This window comes from Polypterus senegalus, chromosome 14 (genome assembly GCF_016835505.1).
Source record: "Polypterus senegalus isolate Bchr_013 chromosome 14, ASM1683550v1, whole genome shotgun sequence".
Lineage (NCBI taxonomy): Eukaryota > Metazoa > Chordata > Cladistia > Polypteriformes > Polypteridae > Polypterus > Polypterus senegalus.
In genome coordinates, this window is record NC_053167.1 from 28,294,169 (window position 1) to 28,312,861 (window position 18,693).

Here is an 18,693-nt window from a genome sequence, read left to right on the forward strand (position 1 = left end):
CAAAGCAATGTTCCAAAAACCAACCGAACTTACTGTTATCTGCTCAAACTAACACCGACTTACTATGCTCAGCCGTCCAGCGGCGTCACTGAAGCATTCGAACATTCTTAGCCAATCATGCAATACTGCGTCCGCGTTTGCCACGTTATGTTCTAACTACAGAGGCAGAGTCCCATTGCATGGTTCTAACTTGTATTGAGTCAAGGTATTGAGGCGAACACCATACATACGGGGTATTGGCGCGAACAACATGCATACAGATAGTATCAAATTATATATAATTGTTGATACAAAGAGGAGAGGACGCTGGCGTTGAATGTTCACCGCTTCTCCCTCTGACTCTGACTTTGTTTGGAGTCTGGGTTTAAGTTTAAGTTGTTGTTGTTTATTCGCCTGACGCCCGTATACACTGTTTTGCCGTCTGCTGTGGATTTTATGGATTTTATCAAGTTTTTTTATTGTTTACTCACCTGGTACCTGGATATACGGTGTTGTCATCTGTTTTGGAGTTTACGGCGCTGTCTGGATGGCATTCCTTCCTTTTTGGTCAGAATGGTGTTCAGGTATTCCAGCTTACAACTTCACCGATTTAATCCTGGAACCACTCCTGAAGTTGCTATACCTACTGTTGAAGAACTTGGACTTCTTTGCCGTCCTTGTTACATTCATAGAGGCTCTGGTCAAAAGTTTGTCAAACATACCGGCATTCCATCTTTCTGGTCACTCGTTGCATGTTTGACGCATCATCAGAGCACAGTTGCCCCAACTGCTATTAACATTGGAAGTACCGTGAGATCTCTGCGCTCTAGCATGGGAAATACCCGAGCCATTGTAAAAAACGCTGTGATATCCCTACATCCTCGGTTGGAATTGTGTTATGGAGTGGATTTTAAGCAGTGTGGAGTGGATTTTAATGTCTTACGACCTGTAGAGAGATTTACTCCGTAGTTATTGGTCAAATTTGAATTGTTTCATTCTCAATCCATTGGTAATAAATCCACATTGATTGAAGAACATATTAGAGAGAAAGGACTTCATGTGTCTAACAGAAACCTGGCACCAGTCAGAGGCTTACTCTGCTCTAAATGAAGCCTGTCCTTCTGGCTACAGCTACTTGGAGGCAGCATGCAGTACTGGGTGTGGCGGTGGCTTAGCTATCCACCATCAGGATCTGGGGTTGCCCCCTATCTTGCTACCCGCAATATCTTCCTGCAAGTGCCGTGCATTTAAATGTACAGTAAGCCCACTACTCTCATGACTGTTCTCCTTATTTATCGACCTCCAAAACCCAATTCTGCCTTTATCCCGGAAATGACTGATCTTTTCACAACACTTTGAGCTACTTCTGCTAACATCATAATCCTTGGAGATATATTCAAGTTGACAATCCCACAAGTTATCTCACTGCTGATTTCCTTGAGCTGTTAGATCCTCTTAATTTAAAACAATATGTTAATGTCCCTACACATTCTAGGGGTCATACACTTGATTTGGTCATTTCAAATGTTGTCTCAATTAATAATCTACAAGTATATTATCTTGGTATTTCTGATCATAAAGTAGTGTCAATGGAGCTGCCTTTTTTCTCTTCTTGTACCAAACAAAAACAACAGGTTCATTTCAGAAATCTGAAGAACATTAATGTAGATGCCTTGCCTTGGACCTTAAATGTCTCTCCTCTGATTTTACCAGCTCCTGCACTTTTGATGACCTTGGGGATTTCTACAACCAGTCCCTAAGCAATCTCCTGGACCTTCACGGTCCCTTAACATCTAGGTCCGTCTCATTTTCATGCTCAGCTCCCTGGTATACCTGTGAACTGCGAAAAATGAAGGCGGCTGGGCGTGTCCTTGAGCGGCGACTTAAGGCTTCTGGATTGACTGTTCATAAACTGGATTATAGGAACATAAGAGGGAGTATGCAGAAGATTTGAAGGTTGCACGGTCCAGGTTCTATTCCACTATTATTAGTAATAGTGCCAGGAATCCCAAATAACTTTTCTCAACTATAAATCACCTTCTAAAACCTCCTTCATGTGTTTACTCTGAGATTACCGATGAGAGGTGCAACTCTGCTGAAGGCCAACATCTCTGCTGTCTCTCCACTTATCACTAGGATTATAAATCATTCTCTTTTGACTGGTCATATTCCTTCTGTATTAAAAACTGCTGTCATCAGACCTCTATTGAAAAAATCCACCCTTGATCCTGAAGTTCTCTCTATCTATAGGCCCATCTCCAATCTTCCATTTCTTTCTAAAGTTCTGGAGAAAATAGTTGCAGCTCAACTTCATTATCACCTCAAACTGAACAACTTGTTTGAGAATTTTCAGTCTGGTGTTCACCCTGGCCATAGTACTGAAACAACCCTGGTCAGGGTTACTAATGAACTTCTAATGACAGCAGATACTGGCTCTCCTTCTCTACTTATCCTTCTTGATCTGACAGCTGCTTTTGACATGATAGACCATAACATTTTCCTTCATCGCCTGCAATACACTATTGGACTTTCTGGAAATGTTCTTAACTGGTTTACATCGTACCTGACTGGTAGAACTGAGTATGTTGCCTTGGGTAGTGCAAAATCCTATACCCACAATGTTACCTGTGGTGTCCCACAGGGCTCTGTTTTGGACCCTATTCTCTTCAGCATCTATATGCTTCCCCTTGGAACTGTCATTGACAGACATGGTTTATCCTTCCATTGTTATGCTGATGACACTCAGCTTTACCTCAGGACTACTCCCACCTCCTCTAATGCTCCTCTGCCAACATCTACTTTGACTATCTGCTTGGAGGAGATAGAGGCATGGATGAGGCTTAACTTTCTTCAGTTGAACAGATCCAAAACAGAAGCCATCTTAGTTGACACACCACATCATCTTCGTTCTTCTATCATTACTGGTATTACATTCTCTGGTCAAAACATTCCTCTTTCTATATCTGTCACTAATGTGTGTGTTAAAATGGAATCTCGACTCACTTTTGACACCCATAATAAATGTCTTTTTAAATCTTCTTTTTATCATCTCAACAACATTGCTAAACTCCAACCTATACTTACTCTGGCGGATGCAGAGAGGCTTGTTCATGCCTTTGTCTCCTCCAGGTTGGACTATTGCAATGCGCTTTTTAACGGGATTCCTGGTAAAAGTATCCAGAGACTCCAGTATATTCAGAACTGTGCTGCCAGAATTCTAATGAGGTTGCGAAAGTATGACCACATCACTCCTATTTTGAAAACCCTTCATTGGCTCCCTGTTTCACTTAGAATAGAGTATAAGGTTCCCCTCCTTACTCATCAGTGTATTTATGGGCATGCCCCCCATTATTTACAGGAACTCCTTACCCATCATACTTCATGTACACTCCGCTCTGTACACATTAACACTCTTCAAGTTCCCAGAACTAAGCTCAGCAGCATGGGTGCTGTGGTGCCGAGACTGTGGAACGCCCTCCCGGATTACCTGAGAGCCCCACAGTCGATTGATGTTTTTAAACGAGATTTAAAAACTTATCTTTTTAGACAGAAATTTTATTATTGAAGTATTTTTTTTAGGTCTTTTTGTTTTACTTTATTTTACTCTGTAGCACTTTGAGATTGTTTATATAAAATGCTATATAAGTAAAATTTATTATTATTATTATTATTATTATATATAAGGATAATAAGGATATATTTCTGTGTTGCCCCTTCCCTTGAAGCCCTAAGCATGTGCGTATTTTGCTTAATAATTAAACCAGCCTTGTTCTTAGCACATTTTCTCAGGTAAATTAATACAGGATAATTCTTTTTTTTTTTTTATTTATTAATTTTATTACAATCAATACATAGCAATCAAGTTTTTACAAAAAAAAAAGAATTATGCTAAGAACAGATCGATCCCCACCCTTGAGAGAGAGAGCAAGCCAAACGGTGTAAAATTTAAGGCTTGTAAAAATACCTAAATCAACAAATTCTCTGTGCTTTATAAAATCATTTCAAAATATTACTGATTAGATCCTGCCATGTTTTGAAAAAGTCTGCACAGATCCTCTAACTGAGTATTTGATTTTTCCAATTTTAAATAATATAACACATCAGTTTCCCACTGACTTAAAAGAGGAGAGTTTGGGCTCTTCCAGTTTATCAGAATAAGTCTGCGTGCCAACAGTGTAGTGAATGCAATCACAATTTGTTTGTCTTTCTCCACTTTAAGACCCTCTGGAAGAACCCCAAACACAGCTGTTAATGGGTTAGGAGGGATTGTGAGTCCAAGACTGTCTGAGAGGTAATTAAAAATTTTTGTCCAGAATAATGTTAATTTGGTGCAGGCCCAGAACATGTGACCTAGTGAGGCTGGGGCTTGGTTGCAACGCTCGCAGGTTGGATCATGCCCTGGAAACATTTTGGAGAGTTTTAGTCGAGACAGATGTGCTCGATATATAATTTTGAGTTGTATAATTGTATGCTTTGCGCATATGGAGCTTGAGTGAATTCTCTGCATTGCTACTTTCCACTCCTTTTCTGATATATTAATTGAGAGGTCATTTTCCCAGTGTCCTCTTGGATCTTTGAAAGGAAGGGATTGTAAAAGGATTTTATATATTGTAGAGATGGAGTCTAACTCCTTGAAATTGAGCAATAATTTTTCCAGCGTGGATGAGGGTGCAAGATGAGGAAAATCTGGAAGGTTCTGTTTAACAAAGTTCCTGATTTGAAGATAGTGAAAGAAATTTGTAGCTGGAATGTTAAATTTGGAATGTAATTGTTCATAGGATGCAAAGACGTTGTCTATATAAAGATCTCTAAGCAAGTTAATTCCAAATTTTTCCAGATATTAAAACTGCATATGTTTGTGAGGGTTGAAAGAGGTGGTTCTTTTGCAGGTGCCACAGAAAGAAGCTTCTCCGTCTTAAAATGCTTTCTACATTGGTTCCAGATTCTAAGTGAGTGGAGCACAATTGGGTTATTAGTGTATTGCCGATAACGTGTGTTTATTGGAGCACAAAGCAAGGAATACAAAGAAGTACTGCAGGATTTTACTTCTATTGCGGTCCATGCCTGTGTATGTTCTTCTATTTGTGTCCAGGTTCTTATCGACTGTATATTTGCCCAGTAATAAAACTGGAAGTTAGGTAGAGCCATGCCGCCTTCTGCCTTTTGTCTTTGTAGGGTCGCTCTTTTGATGCGTGGATGTTTAGAATTCCAAATAAATGAGGTTATTGTTGAATCTAATTGCTTAAAGAACGATTTATTAATGTATATTGGTATGTTTTGAAATAAAAAGGAGCTTAGGAAGAATATTCATCTTAACAGTGTTAATTCTTCCAGCTAGTGTGAGATGAAGGGTTGACCATCTATGCAAGTCTTGTTTAATTTTTTCCATGCAGAGACGAAATTTTGTTGATAAAGAGCTTTATGTTTACTTGTGATGTTTACCCCGAGGTATTTAAACTGTTCTGCAATGATAAAAGGAAGGGTGTCTAATCTAATATTATATGCTTGAATTCACCGGAAAGAGTACACTTTTATTCAGATTAATTCTGAGACCAGAGAGCTTTTGAAATTCTGTGAGTGCTGCTAAGACTGCAGGCACAGAATTTTCTGGGTCCGATATATACAGTACCATGTCATCTGCATATAATGAGATTTTCTGTTCCAGTCCTTCTCTGCTAATCCCCTTTATCTGATCAGTATTTCGACAATGTATTGCCAGTGGTTCAATGGCAATTGCAAACAGCAGTGGTGACAAAGGGCATCCTTGTCTTGTGCCACGCTCTAGTTTAAAGTAGTCTGAGCAAATGTTATTGATGCAAACTGAAGCTTCTGGGTTAGTATACAGTAATTTAATCCATGCACAAATGTTCGGCCAAACCCAAACTTCTCCAAAATAGTAAAAGGTATTTCCATTCAATCATGTCGAATGCTTTTTCTGCATCCAATGATAATAATATTTCTGGGGTGTTTGATTTAGTTGGTGAGTATATTACATTAAACAGGCGTCAAGATTTGAAGATAAGTGTCGGCCCCTAATAAATCCAGTTTGGTCTTGTGATATTACTGAGGGGAGCACTTTCTCCATCCTTCTAGCTATGATTTTAGAGAGTATTTTAACGTCGTTATTCAGAAGTGAAATTGGTCTGTATGATGCACATTGTAATAAGTCCTTATTTTGTTTTGGGAAGACAGTGATTAGTGCTTGGCGAAAGGTTTGTGGAAGAGATTGGTTATCTCTGGCTTCTGTAAATGTTGCTAATAGGAGGGAGCTAGCTGAGCGAGAATTTCTTGTAAAACTCTGCAGGGTAGCCGTCAGGGCCTGCTGCTTTTCCACCTTGGAGTGACTTTATAGCATCCAGTAATTCTGATAATGACAGAGGTTTATCGAGCTCCTCCACACTAATAGCGTCAATTTGTGGTATCTGTAATTTATCCAGAAATGCATTAGATTGTATATTGTCTTCTTTAAACTCAGTAGTATATAGGGATTTATAGTAGTCTCTAAAAGTGTACATTATATTTTTGTGTTCGATGATTTTATCTCCGTTCGTGTTAGTAATTACCGAGATTGCGCTATGCATCTTGCTTGTGAATTTGTTGCGCTAAAAGCTTATTAGCTTTCTCCATGTTCATAATGATGATGTCTGGATTTGTAAATTAGTTGTTCGGTTTCTTTAGTTGTCAGGAGGCTGAGTTCTGAATGCAGAGCCTGCCTTTTTCTATGAAGAGCCTCGCTTGGACACCTGGCATGTTACACAGGATAATTCTAACACTGAATATCAGCATTACATAGAGTCTATAACAAAGTGCAATACTTAAAAGTTTGAATTCATTTTAAGAAAACGTTAATTAAGTATTATTTTATTTTATTACACTGTATAAAGACTTAAAGATACCAAAAACAAGATCTCATCTGATCAAATGTACAAGAAAGACTGAAATAGAGCCACCCTTCTGAAACAGCCAGGTCAAAGCAATGGTTTTATAATGCCGAGACATGTTTCAGTATGAAATATCAAGATGTCAACTTAAAAAAGATCTTTGGTGTGTAGAATACATATACAAATGCAGCCTGATTCCAGCCTGCTCACTTCATTTAAAGGTTTATAGGGTCAACATTTTCATATCTTTAATTTAAAACTCAGTCTTCCTTGACATTAGACTTAGGCCACTTTAATCACAAAGTGTACTGAAAAGATGACAGTCTGTTCTTATTCTGCCAATTGACTTACTCTTTGGCTTCTATCCAGCCTGGTCGCTGTCGCAGTACATCCAGGATAGTGTTGGTTAGGGAGCACCGAAATCGGATGCAGCCTCGTGGCTCACTAAATTAACAAATGGTAGAAGCCAACACAAAATGCACAAAATGAATAACAAGGACCATAATCATTATAGTAATTGTAGCAAAAGGAGGCACCCACTGATAAAAATCTGAGTGATTTCCAAAACTGTAAAAATATGTATATTTCAGGTCAGAAAATGCAACTCTCCATTTTAGTGGACCGTCATTTTATTTCTTGTATCTATAACCTACACTGGGTGATCAATTTATTAGGTACTTCTGGCCTTCATATAGTACTGTTTGGTTAATCACTGACTGTATCTTATATGCAGAAAATGCTATTTAAAACAGGAAGGCATAGACATTACTAACAATTTATGTTGCTTGGTGGTGAGTACCAGATGTGGATGAACAGTATAATTGAATCAGTAACCATCACCCAACTCTACTGACATTTTCAAGCATGATACTGTCACAGATATATTAGGAATTAGATCATAAGTTAAAAACTATTCTGCAAACACCAGCACTGTAATTAGAGACAGGACTTTAATGAAGGGAGTTGACAGTGGATGATACATTATGCCTTTAGCTAGTACTAAAATAGCACTGAAGGGGACATATCAGGATGCACACCTCACTGTCCCCTGTCATAGGCTGGATAAAACAGATGAGTAGCTAACTGAATCCCATGCTTGTTACCAAAAGACAAGAAGGTGCAATTGCACAGGGAAAAGGGAACATATGCATTGGCACTTTATGATTCTAAGAAAATTGCCTGGTCCCATGAATTTAATTTATGGTGATTCATGTTCATGAGAAAGACTAAGGTATACTGAAATCCCCAAGAGTCCATGGACCACACTGTTGGGTGTCAAAAATGTAGGTTGGTGTTGGCAAGGTAGTAATAGTGTGTTTCCATGGCACATATAGGTCTTGTGATACAAGCATGGCAATGTCTGAACATAATTTGTTGGTCAGGGGTATCCCTTCAAAGAAGCAGAGCAAGAAAACTCAAATGGGCTTTTTCAGCACTGAGATTAATACTCAATGCCAAAAGGCTAAAAAAGTCCTAGGAGTAGTACAACTAAAACTGCCTTAATGAAGTGGTGGTCTTCTCACTTTAGCTCAGGATCAGTGAGATGAGATTAATTTAGCCATTATGGACAACTACTCTGTAACAACTATAGGAAACCTTGGAGTTGTCATGAGACAGCATCTCTGGGCTACACTTTAGATACCCGTTAGCTTTATGTGGAAATTACTCACTGTCAGGCTCTTATGTATAATAAGGTGACAAGTGAGGGTATACTGTGCTTTCCTGTTGTATAACATACATCTATCGTATACAGAGTTTCATTACATAATACATTTGAAGGGTTAATGTATTATTTTATTATTATTAAATAATGTTAATTAAGAATACTACTGACCATTTTAAAGCTCGAGATAAAAATGCACGCCACAGGCAGGGATGCAAAGATCTGTGCACCAGAACATATTCATAAAAACAGACCTCGGCCTGTCCGTTGTGTAAACTGCTGTGCTGACTTAGGAGTACTTCTTTCCTGATGATCCAAAATGTCTGTGTCAGCCTCTGAGGCACAGATAGAAGAGTTTCTTTGTTTTTGTGTATTGTTCATGTAATCAGTAATACATCAGTCTTACAAAAAAGGTTCTTCAATGGCACTTTACTAGGTTTATTTCTAGGAATGGTCCAATGCATATAAAATGGGTTTTTTGGGCTTTGAAAGGGTTCCTAATATGCGGACAAACCAGAAATCTGTAATGTTTTGTTGGCTACCTAGCAGGACACAACAGATCAAGAAAACCCGACTGTGTTACTGTATGCAGTGAGAGTCCTTTAAAAACCAAGAACCCACTGGTATTTCACAAAACCGTTATCTATTTATTGTTATTTATGGAACCTGTTCTGGATTTAAATTTCACGATGATGCTTCTTTCGGGAACCAAAAATGGTTCCTCTATGGCCGAGTTCTCGATCTCCAAAACTGGGGGAAGCATAGCAGCAACAGATTTTCATTTTAACCCTTTTCTTAATTAGTGACCAGTTTTTGCTGCTGATTAACATTTTGCCTTAATTCTAATTGACTTGCTGTTTCAGATTCAGACCCCCTACTTGTTTATTTTTTCCTTAATTACAGCCAAACAATAATGAGATGCTGCCTAGGGTCCTCCCTGCGTGGAGTTTCCATGTTCTAACGTGTCTGCGTGGGCTTTCTCCGGGTCCTCCAGTTTCCTTCCACAGTCCAAAGACATGCAGGTTAGGTGCATTGGAGATCCTAAATTGTCCCTAGTGTGTGTGTGTGCCCTGCGGTCGGCTGGCACCCTGCCCGGAGTTTGTTCTTGCCTTGCACCCTGTGTTGGCTTGGATTGGCTCCAGCAGACCCCCGTGACCCTGTAGTTAGGATATAGCAGGTTATATAATGACTGACTGACAATAATGAGATACAAAATGAGCCAACACATGACCTGGTAAACCTGTGTTCATGATACAATATCTGAAAATAAAGAAAGGTGAAGGTCTCAGTAATGCTGATCTGATGATACTCTTAGAAAAAAGAAAATCTATGTCTGAATGACAGCAGCAAGAATGAAATAATGGCTTGAACAACAAGAATGTTTTTCTAATTATGAAAATTTTAGTGAAATAGTTTGGAGTTTGAGGCTCTGTCTTAGCTGGTCATCTCTTGGTTCACTTCACATTTCATTTCTATTTGACACTCATTTAAGGAAAAAAGAAGCAATTCAGAAGACTGAATCTTAAAAAAACAAGGCAATAAAAATGAAGGGAGAAGAAGTCAAATAACAGCAGAAATTTATCACAGATTTAAGAAGGTGGCAGGAAGCAAAGGCTGCGGCCAATGCAAGGCCTCGACAATCAGATTTGGACACTTCTTCTCTAAGGCATCGCTCTGAAGAACTACAATGGCACCTTTACTTTTAAGAGTGTACCTACTCACCAATTGATGAATTGCGAGTTTTGCAGAAGTATCAGATATTATTCAGTAAATCACAAATTCCTACTTATAGCAAGCTGTATAAGCATACACCTCCATGACCGAAATACTGCTCCAATGAGTACAGCATGCCTATTCTCCATCAAACGCAGACGTTGCAATAGAACTAACAAAACTAACATCTGTGATTATCAAAAACACATATTTTAATCAATTTTACAACTTTTATGAGTTAGACTGAGTCAGTAAGAGTCTAATTGACATAGCATGAGCATAACGTGGGAGGCATGGTGGCACAGTGGTAGCACTGCTGCCTCACAATAAGGAGACTGGAGTTCAAGTCCTGGGTGCTCTCTTGTATGGAGCTTGCACGTTCTACCCATGTCCACACAGGTTTCCACCCATAATCCATTTAGATGGACTGGGGATGCTAAATTGGCCCTTGGTGCTTATGTGTGTGTGTTTGTGTGTGTGTGTGTTTTCACCCTGCTATGCAGTGGTGCTCTGACCAGGAATTTTTCCTGTCTTGTTGGGATAGGATCCAGTGTCCTTACAACCCTGCTCCGAATAAGCAGATTTAGTAAATGGGTGGATGGGTGTAAAGTCTAATCCAATTTGCGATCACTGTCATTATTTAAAGTAAATATTTTGTTGTAATATGCAAAACACATAAAGAATAAAACTGAAATGTTTCATATGAATCTACATTAAACTTTATTATATGAAATACCATAATGATGATAAACTTACCTATCCCTCTTCTTTTGAATAGTATTTTGTATTTTAAACCCAATGTTCTGAAGAAGACAGAAACGTGTTTGAAATGCGTTAAATATCTTTGTACATTAGTGATATTTACATTGAGCAAAACTGAACTCTTATTTTGGCCTTCAAGCAGACAGGGTTTTTAAAATAACCACGGCCTTCAGTACGATACAAAATATTTGTATGCACTCTAAAAGAATATTAAAAATATAGGATACACATTAAGGAATAAAGCATAGATCATTTCACTTTTTAAAAAGCTAAAGGTTTTTTCACTTCTCTTCCTGACCCTGACCCTGTCCTGTGTCCCCTTCTGCTTGGCAACCCATCACATGTCTTATATTCTCAAAATGTTTTTATGGCACCAATTCCCGAAGAGAATACAATATTCTGCAATCGAAATACGAGTGAAAACAAATACTAGTGCAAACACATTGGTGCTAAACTATGTGTAGTATCTACAAATACTAAGAAAAAAAACAAGGCATTAAAATGGTGATGAAAATAAGAAGTAAAGACCATAAAATGACATTTTGACAAAAACCAGAGAAAAGAATATGGCATTCAACTTCACATTGTAGAAAAAAAATATTTCATTATTAACCCATAGGGTGTTTGCCTTGTTTGCCCCATTTAGGTTGTGCCAATTCAGAATTAGACAATAAAATGTATTATTACTATTATTAGGATTGGTATTTGAAATGGAATGGGTAAATTTAAATATCATATAACAACTTAACAAAACATCCAATCTGTTTTGTAATTCTCTGCATACCTTATATTTTGCCATATGTGTAGTCACTTGTTGCCACTGCTGATACGATGCTCATTTCCATTCTAATATTAAAGAGTAGGGCTGGAAACAGTTGCTCCGTATTCACTAGATGATCTTATTCTTGCAGAACTGTTAATAATATTTACACAAACAGGGTATTAGTTTTTGCCAGTTAACAGTGCTTCCATACATATATTATGGCTGGGAGTCCCAAAGCGTGCAAGTCTCAGGAGCACTTCCAAAAATTTCCACTAGAGGGGGAACTCTGGTTACAAATCCTAGCTAAATACAAAAAGGGCGACTTAGAATCCTTATAAAAGCTTTATTAACACAAAAATGCCTTCTAAGTATACAAACTTTTTAGAGCACTCAAGGCACAAAGGAGATGCCAGCAAATGCAACCCACATTGAACAAGCCCTAATACACAATATAAAGGCAAAGTAAAACAAAAAAAAGTACAAAATTATCAAAAATCCAATGAATCAAAATAGCACATCACAGCAAAAACACAAGGGTCATTCCATATCAAATGAACCAATTTTCCAGAACTTCCACGAACTTCAGTCTCAAACAATTCTGAAAAAATAATTAAGTGTACCCATGTTATCCAGGAGACACCCTGTAAAATTATTTTGATGCAATATAGATACTTCCCAAGATAAAGCCAATTTTGTGAGGGAGAGGGGTGTCAAATTTAACACAGTTTTATGTTAAATAAAAAAAAAACACATGTTTTGAGAAAGAAAGCACAATGTAGAATAATTGAAAAATATTTCAAAAAGAAATATATCTGCACATTCTCACATGCCATTAGGGTGCTCTGAAAATGAAGTCCAAACTGTTTTTTGGATTTGTGAGGTCTGCTGTTCAAACCCTGATAGTTACTGTTTATTGCTTTTTTTCAAAAAGCTTGTATAATTATTAAAAGTCAAAAGTCTATGTTTTACAAAGGCCTAAACACAGCTAAGCCAAAACTCAACTCAAATTGTGGTCAATTTCTTTAAACAAAGTCTAAGACATATATCTGGACCTTCATCATCTTGCTTTGACCGTGCAGGGTCATCTGCACCAAATGTTTTCATTTTGTCACATACTATACCAAATAATGTACCAGCATGCAAAGTGTGGGCCTGCTCGGTTGTTTAGTTCTTGAGTTTGTGAAATTTGGTGAAAAAAATGAGACAGGATAAAATGAACAACCAAAAAAAAACCTATCTTGGAAAGTATTCATCTTGCATTAAAATAAATTTACAAGGTGTCTCCTGACTAACATGGGTACACTTGGTAGTTTTTCCAGGAATGTTGTGAGTCCAAAGTGCATGGGCTATTGGTTGTATTGATATGGAATAACCCACAAGTAACACTCATCAACTTCATAATGCATTTGAAATGAACTGCAGGAACTGAGGAAGGCTCTCAGGATTTATGGGACCACCACAAAACAAATGGAACATAACACAGGCATAAGAAACTGCAAAATAGAGAACAGAAATAAGCAGGTTTACAATCAAGGGCTTATTACACATATTATGAGATAATATCTGATGGTGGGGACATGGGGTTCACATTTCTGAACTGTATGGCCTTTGTGATGGGAGTGTTGGACAGGTTGCAGGCAGAGCTGGTCAACTCATTAGGCGAAACAGGCAGCCACTCAGGACACTATCATCTGAGGGGCACCACAGATGAAAGTTAAGGGGAAGCACTCTGGACACCAAGGTAACCCTGAGTCGTCATGAAATTGTTTATGAAATTAAAAGTGTGCTCGCTCTGTCTATGGTATATACAGAGAATATAGACAATGAGGAGCGATGCCCTGCTAGCTCGCCTAGACCGTTGAATTGGTTCCAGCTAGCACTGGTTTCAAGACAGCATTTTTGCAGCTATAGGATAGCAGATGTTTTGAAGTTAGGTAGGGCATACATGTATGGCCCTGAAGAATTAGTCAAGGGGCAAAAGATCAAACATGTAGTGTCCTGAGTTTAACAGGTCTCTAACAGAACTGCCTAAGAAAGACACCAGTTGCAGTTAGTACAGAATGCAGCAGGCAGAATCTTAACTAGAAACAAACATCTGAGCACAGTTTTAGTGTCATTACATTATTAATTACATGTGTTATTCAGAACTGACTTTAAAATACCCACTAATGGTTTACAACACCATAAATAATCTCGCTCTTGCTCCGTCCTATATTCTAGAATGCCTGTTTCCATACACTGAAAGTCATAACGTTAGGTCTTCAAATGAAGGTCTGCTTATAATTTCAAGAGCTAAACTTAAGTGGTGAGGTGGCATTTTGCTGTTATGCACCTAAAATCTGGATTACTTTACCAATAGAAATTCATCTGGCTAATGCTGTAGAACACTTTATAAAAACTGCTGAAAACCCTTTATTTTAAATTATTTTTTTAGTAGCTACATTTTAGTTGTATTCCTAATAGACTATATGGGCATAGGGTTATCTAATTCATCATAGATCTGCAATCTTTACTAATCTGTTCTATTCTCTGCCGCCTTTTCCGGTTCTTCTATTCTGGCAATCTGCACCGCTGCCACCACCTGATCTAGGCATCATGAAGCCATCTGTAATGATGGCGGGTGTCTGAGGTCCACAAGACCAACTCATCAAATCCTATCATGTGAATTTAAGAACATTTATGTTGGGTAGAATGCCAAGTTGGTGCTGGTGGTCTTTTGGCTTTGGAACCCCCACAGATTTTTTTTTCTCCTGCCAAACTGGAGTATTTATTTTTCTTTTGACTGTCCTCCCGGCCATCTGACCACACGTTTTTCTTTGGGTACTCATTCTTTTAATATTAATGTCTAATCTTTTTTATTATTATTATTAATGCCTAATCTTAATTGTTTTTATTTTCTTGTAACTTTCTCGTGGATGTCTTGTAAAGGATGTTGAGCTACATTGTTTGTAAGAAAATGTGCTATACAAATAAATAAATGTTGTTGTTATTGATATGACAATGATATCCAGGGCCTTCTTGTAGCATCGAATGTCACACACCACACCTCCAAATCTGGGAGTATGGCACCAATGATGATGTGTTGCCTGCCTTTACCACTCTTTGCAGATCTTTTCAATTAACTGCAGTGCAGCCTGCCAACTATATTATACTGCAGCAAGTTAGTATGCTCTCTGGAGTACTACCATAAATTCTGGACATAACCTGCTGAGGTAGGTTGGCATTTTTCAGTCTCCTGAATCCAAGTATGGGACTCAACACACATCCCTGTGAATGCCGCTTACATCCTATAGTCTGTTAGAAAATTTCTTGATCTAGCTGCAGATTGACATGCTTGGATACTGGTTGAGGAGTTTAGAGACCAGTTTGTCAGGGATCACCATATTAAAAGCATTTATTTATATTATAGGTTTGTGATGGAAAACTTGTCATATCTATATATAAATAGCATCTTCTGGTATACATCATATAGTGCCTTTCATTACCTATATATTATTAGTTGAAACTTACATACTCAGATTTGTTTATGCTCTTGAAATAAAGGTTGCAACCCTGACTGTTTCAGAGTATTTGGATTTTATTATGCATTTTCTAATTTATTAATTTTATATAAGTTAACATACTTTTATACTATTAGTTAAAAACCTGTTAAGTCTTCGATGCACTCTATAATGTAGTTTGTTTCTAGTCATGTTTAGGAGTGATAACTAATGAATGAACAGTTATAACCAAATAAGCAACTACAAAGAGGTTCATTTTCACAGCAGGGTCAGCAGACAGACCCAAGTGGTTGTCTGGTGTGCTGGAAAGTTGGACAGGAGGGACACTGGAAATGAGAAACAGCCCTACAATCAACCTGGACATTTACACCCAGTATTTATCCAAATCAAAATGGATGCTGGAACCCACAAAAGAAAGTACTGCACTTGTATTTTGCAGTGGGCAAACTCTCCCTACAAAGTAAGATTCTTCTATTTTGTGGCCTAATGCGAACCCTGAGACCACCAACACGCACCATAAGTGGCAGAGGCAAAACACGTCACAATTCCAGAGAAAAATAGCACTCAGCTTGCTAGTTTAATTCTTAATATACAAACAGCCACTAGTGAAATAGTCTCTGGTGCAACAGGAACCCGGGCAAGCTTATCTGTGGCTGAGAAATCGTCAAAAGGCTGCATGGCTTGATAATCAGGGATAAAAAAAGTACTCAGAGGTAAAAACACGGGGACAAACAGCAGGAGTGGGATGTGCTAACTACCCTCTTAATCAAATAATAGAAAATGTGACATAAATACAATGGTACAATTTCATATACACTACATCTTCTTGCTATTTCACTCTATGTCTGCATCTGGAAATTAGCTCTAATCTCATTTATTAATCTGTATGTTTTATAAGCTCATATAGTGTATTTATTATACTCCGAGTTCAAACTGAAACATGTGTTAATGTGTGTAAATATAGCAAAAATGTTTAAAAAATCTCTGTATCACTATTTACCATCTAAAATTTTCTCTTTTATTGATGGCCACTGGCATCCACTGATACTAAACCATAAATAACAAGCCCATACTAATTATTAGATATATTTGCTATGTATTGCAACGCTGTTATTGAATGGTGTGACACCAGGTAGAAGTCCAATAGTTGACTTTATTTTTATGCCACAGTGCACAAAGCACCCTCTCCTCCACTATATTCATATAACAATCACAAATCATTAACAGTAATACACAATCCTCCAGCTCCCAGACACGTTGCCATCCATCCACCCAGCTCAGCTCGCCGTCTGAGAGCTCCCACAGTCCTTTTATACTCCCTGACCTGGAAGTGTTCCCAATCCCCAGGCCATGTGATTCTTTATCACTTCCAGGTCAGGTGCAAGTCCTTTTCTTCACCCCGGAAGTACGTCACTTCTGTCGTCGCTCTTCCTATGACGCACTTACAGGTTATAGGGCACATACGACTCTTTGCTACCCCCTGCAGCCCCCTCTTGTGGCCCCTGTGGTATCCAGCAAGGCTGTGGATGAAAACTACATTGTCCATGATGCCCTGCTGGTCTTCGGGGCACCTCCATACTGCAGGGAGGGCTCCATCTGGCGGCCTGGGGGTATTGGTCGGGATGACAAGCCGGCCAAAGACCACAATGGTTATGCTAAAGGACGATTTTTTTTTTGTGATTTTTGCATCCATGTACAATTTCTTGAATTAGGAGTTTGTAATTTTTTGCATACTCCAACTTTCTCTTCAGAGACAGTTTTCTGAGGTGAGAGCACAGCGCCCACTATTTTGTACAGCACACCCTGGAGCAATTGGGGGTTAAGGGTCTTGCTTAAGGGACCAATGGAGTAGCATTCTTTCTCTTGCTGCCAGGATTTGAACTGGCAACCTTCGAGTTCCCAGCCCAGATCCTTTAGTCTTTAAGTATGTATTCTCCCCTAGTGAACATAAAGGCATGAACTACAGAATCATGTCTTGGCAGGAATGGTTCTCAAACATAATAATAATACTATATTTTTTTGTTTAAAAAGTGTCACCATGAACCAAATGGTGCAGCTGGAAACAGCTGGCACCGTAGGGATTAACTCCAAGTCAGTTAATCCATTCTTCATAAATAAGTAACATGTGAAGGGTGTGTGAATGTTGGGTACCCAGAATGTCAACTCCTGAAATGAAGCATCATCACATCTAGTGCTAAAAAGGAAGAATCCCAAATTATTGAATTTGTGCTAGGAAAAAAAAATTCAGAACTGGGGATGATGCTTGGATTCATGTCTGTAAGTAAGACTTTAAACAACAGTCAAAACAATAGTGATATAGTGATTCTTTAACACCGAGGAAATTTAAGGTCCAAGCCAGTGCCAAGGTGATCATAGGAGTATTTTTATGACATTGAAGGTGTAGTCCAGGTATATTACATGTCTCAGAATTTCCCCAAGACTGGTCAGTATTACTGTAATTTGTTTTGGCATCTGTGGCACTAAAAGCGGCACGGGGAGTTGTCTGCTTCACAAATAACTCTGGCACACACTCGTGGAGTTGCAAACGCTGCTCTTCAAAATGAAAGTATAAGGGCTCAATGAGTTGGGGTGGAAGATAAAATACATGGTTTGGGTGGTGCTTGGCATAATAGATGAGGCTTAAAACGTTTTTTTCACCCATATTGTTGCATAATATGAAAAGCCGACTTGCGCGAGAATCAGCTGCAGCGCACATCAGGACGGAGGTACGGACTGACGCACGCACGCAGCTTCTCATCGTATACCGGTACTACGGCCTGTTCTAAAAGTAACATTTTGTACCATATTCGAAAAACTCTAAAGCATTTACCACAATACTTGTATGCCTGGCTACAGCCAGTTAAATTATTTGTTTAAAAACAAAGTAAGATAAATAGTGAGACTTAAACATGCTCTCAATTCCACCAGCTGCCCCATACATGACTTTCATATATAAATTTCCGAAAGTAACATTTGCAAAATAAGACAGCCTTGAACGAACATGAAACGCTATACTACTAAAAGGTTACCTACCATAGCCGAGGTGACCTTTCCAAAGCCGTCAGAGTATTCCTTCAAAGAAATATTCTCGCAAAATGAGATCCATACCATTATATCGATAACTTTATAAAACAAAACAGTAAACTCCAGCAGCAGGAAGAGGTCGTCATAAATTACACAACCCACAGATGTTTGGAAAGTATTCGATGTAAATGTCTTGTTTTTAATAAGTAGGATTAAACTAAGATACAGTTAGTCCTGAGTTATGGGGGGAGTTAAACCAAACCAAACCAAAACATTATGTGATTCCACTTAATCCACGGAGGGGGCAGACGACGGGATCTAACGGGGCAACACCAACAGCAAGTTAGGAACCAAAGATGGGGCGCCAAAGGTGCGCGATGTTTATTGGCTCGGCCTGCCCCGGTGACG

The 18,693-nt window shown here is 38.5% G+C and overlaps 1 protein-coding gene across 1 annotated transcript in view; it reads right to left on the bottom strand.

Moving 5' to 3' along the window:
- Positions 1-18,432, bottom strand: part of LOC120514542 (probable tubulin polyglutamylase TTLL9) — a 50,004-nt gene extending 31,572 nt beyond the window's left edge. The window contains exons 1-4 of the mRNA XM_039734975.1: positions 18,295-18,432; positions 11,783-11,911; positions 10,993-11,039; positions 7,212-7,304 (exon numbers count right to left, since the gene is read on the bottom strand). Of these exons, the coding sequence (XP_039590909.1) occupies positions 7,212-7,304; positions 10,993-11,039; positions 11,783-11,797 (155 nt within the window). The 5' untranslated portion in view covers positions 11,798-11,911; positions 18,295-18,432. The remainder of the gene's footprint in view (positions 1-7,211; positions 7,305-10,992; positions 11,040-11,782; positions 11,912-18,294) is intronic.
- Between the last annotated feature and the right edge of the window lie 261 nt (positions 18,433-18,693).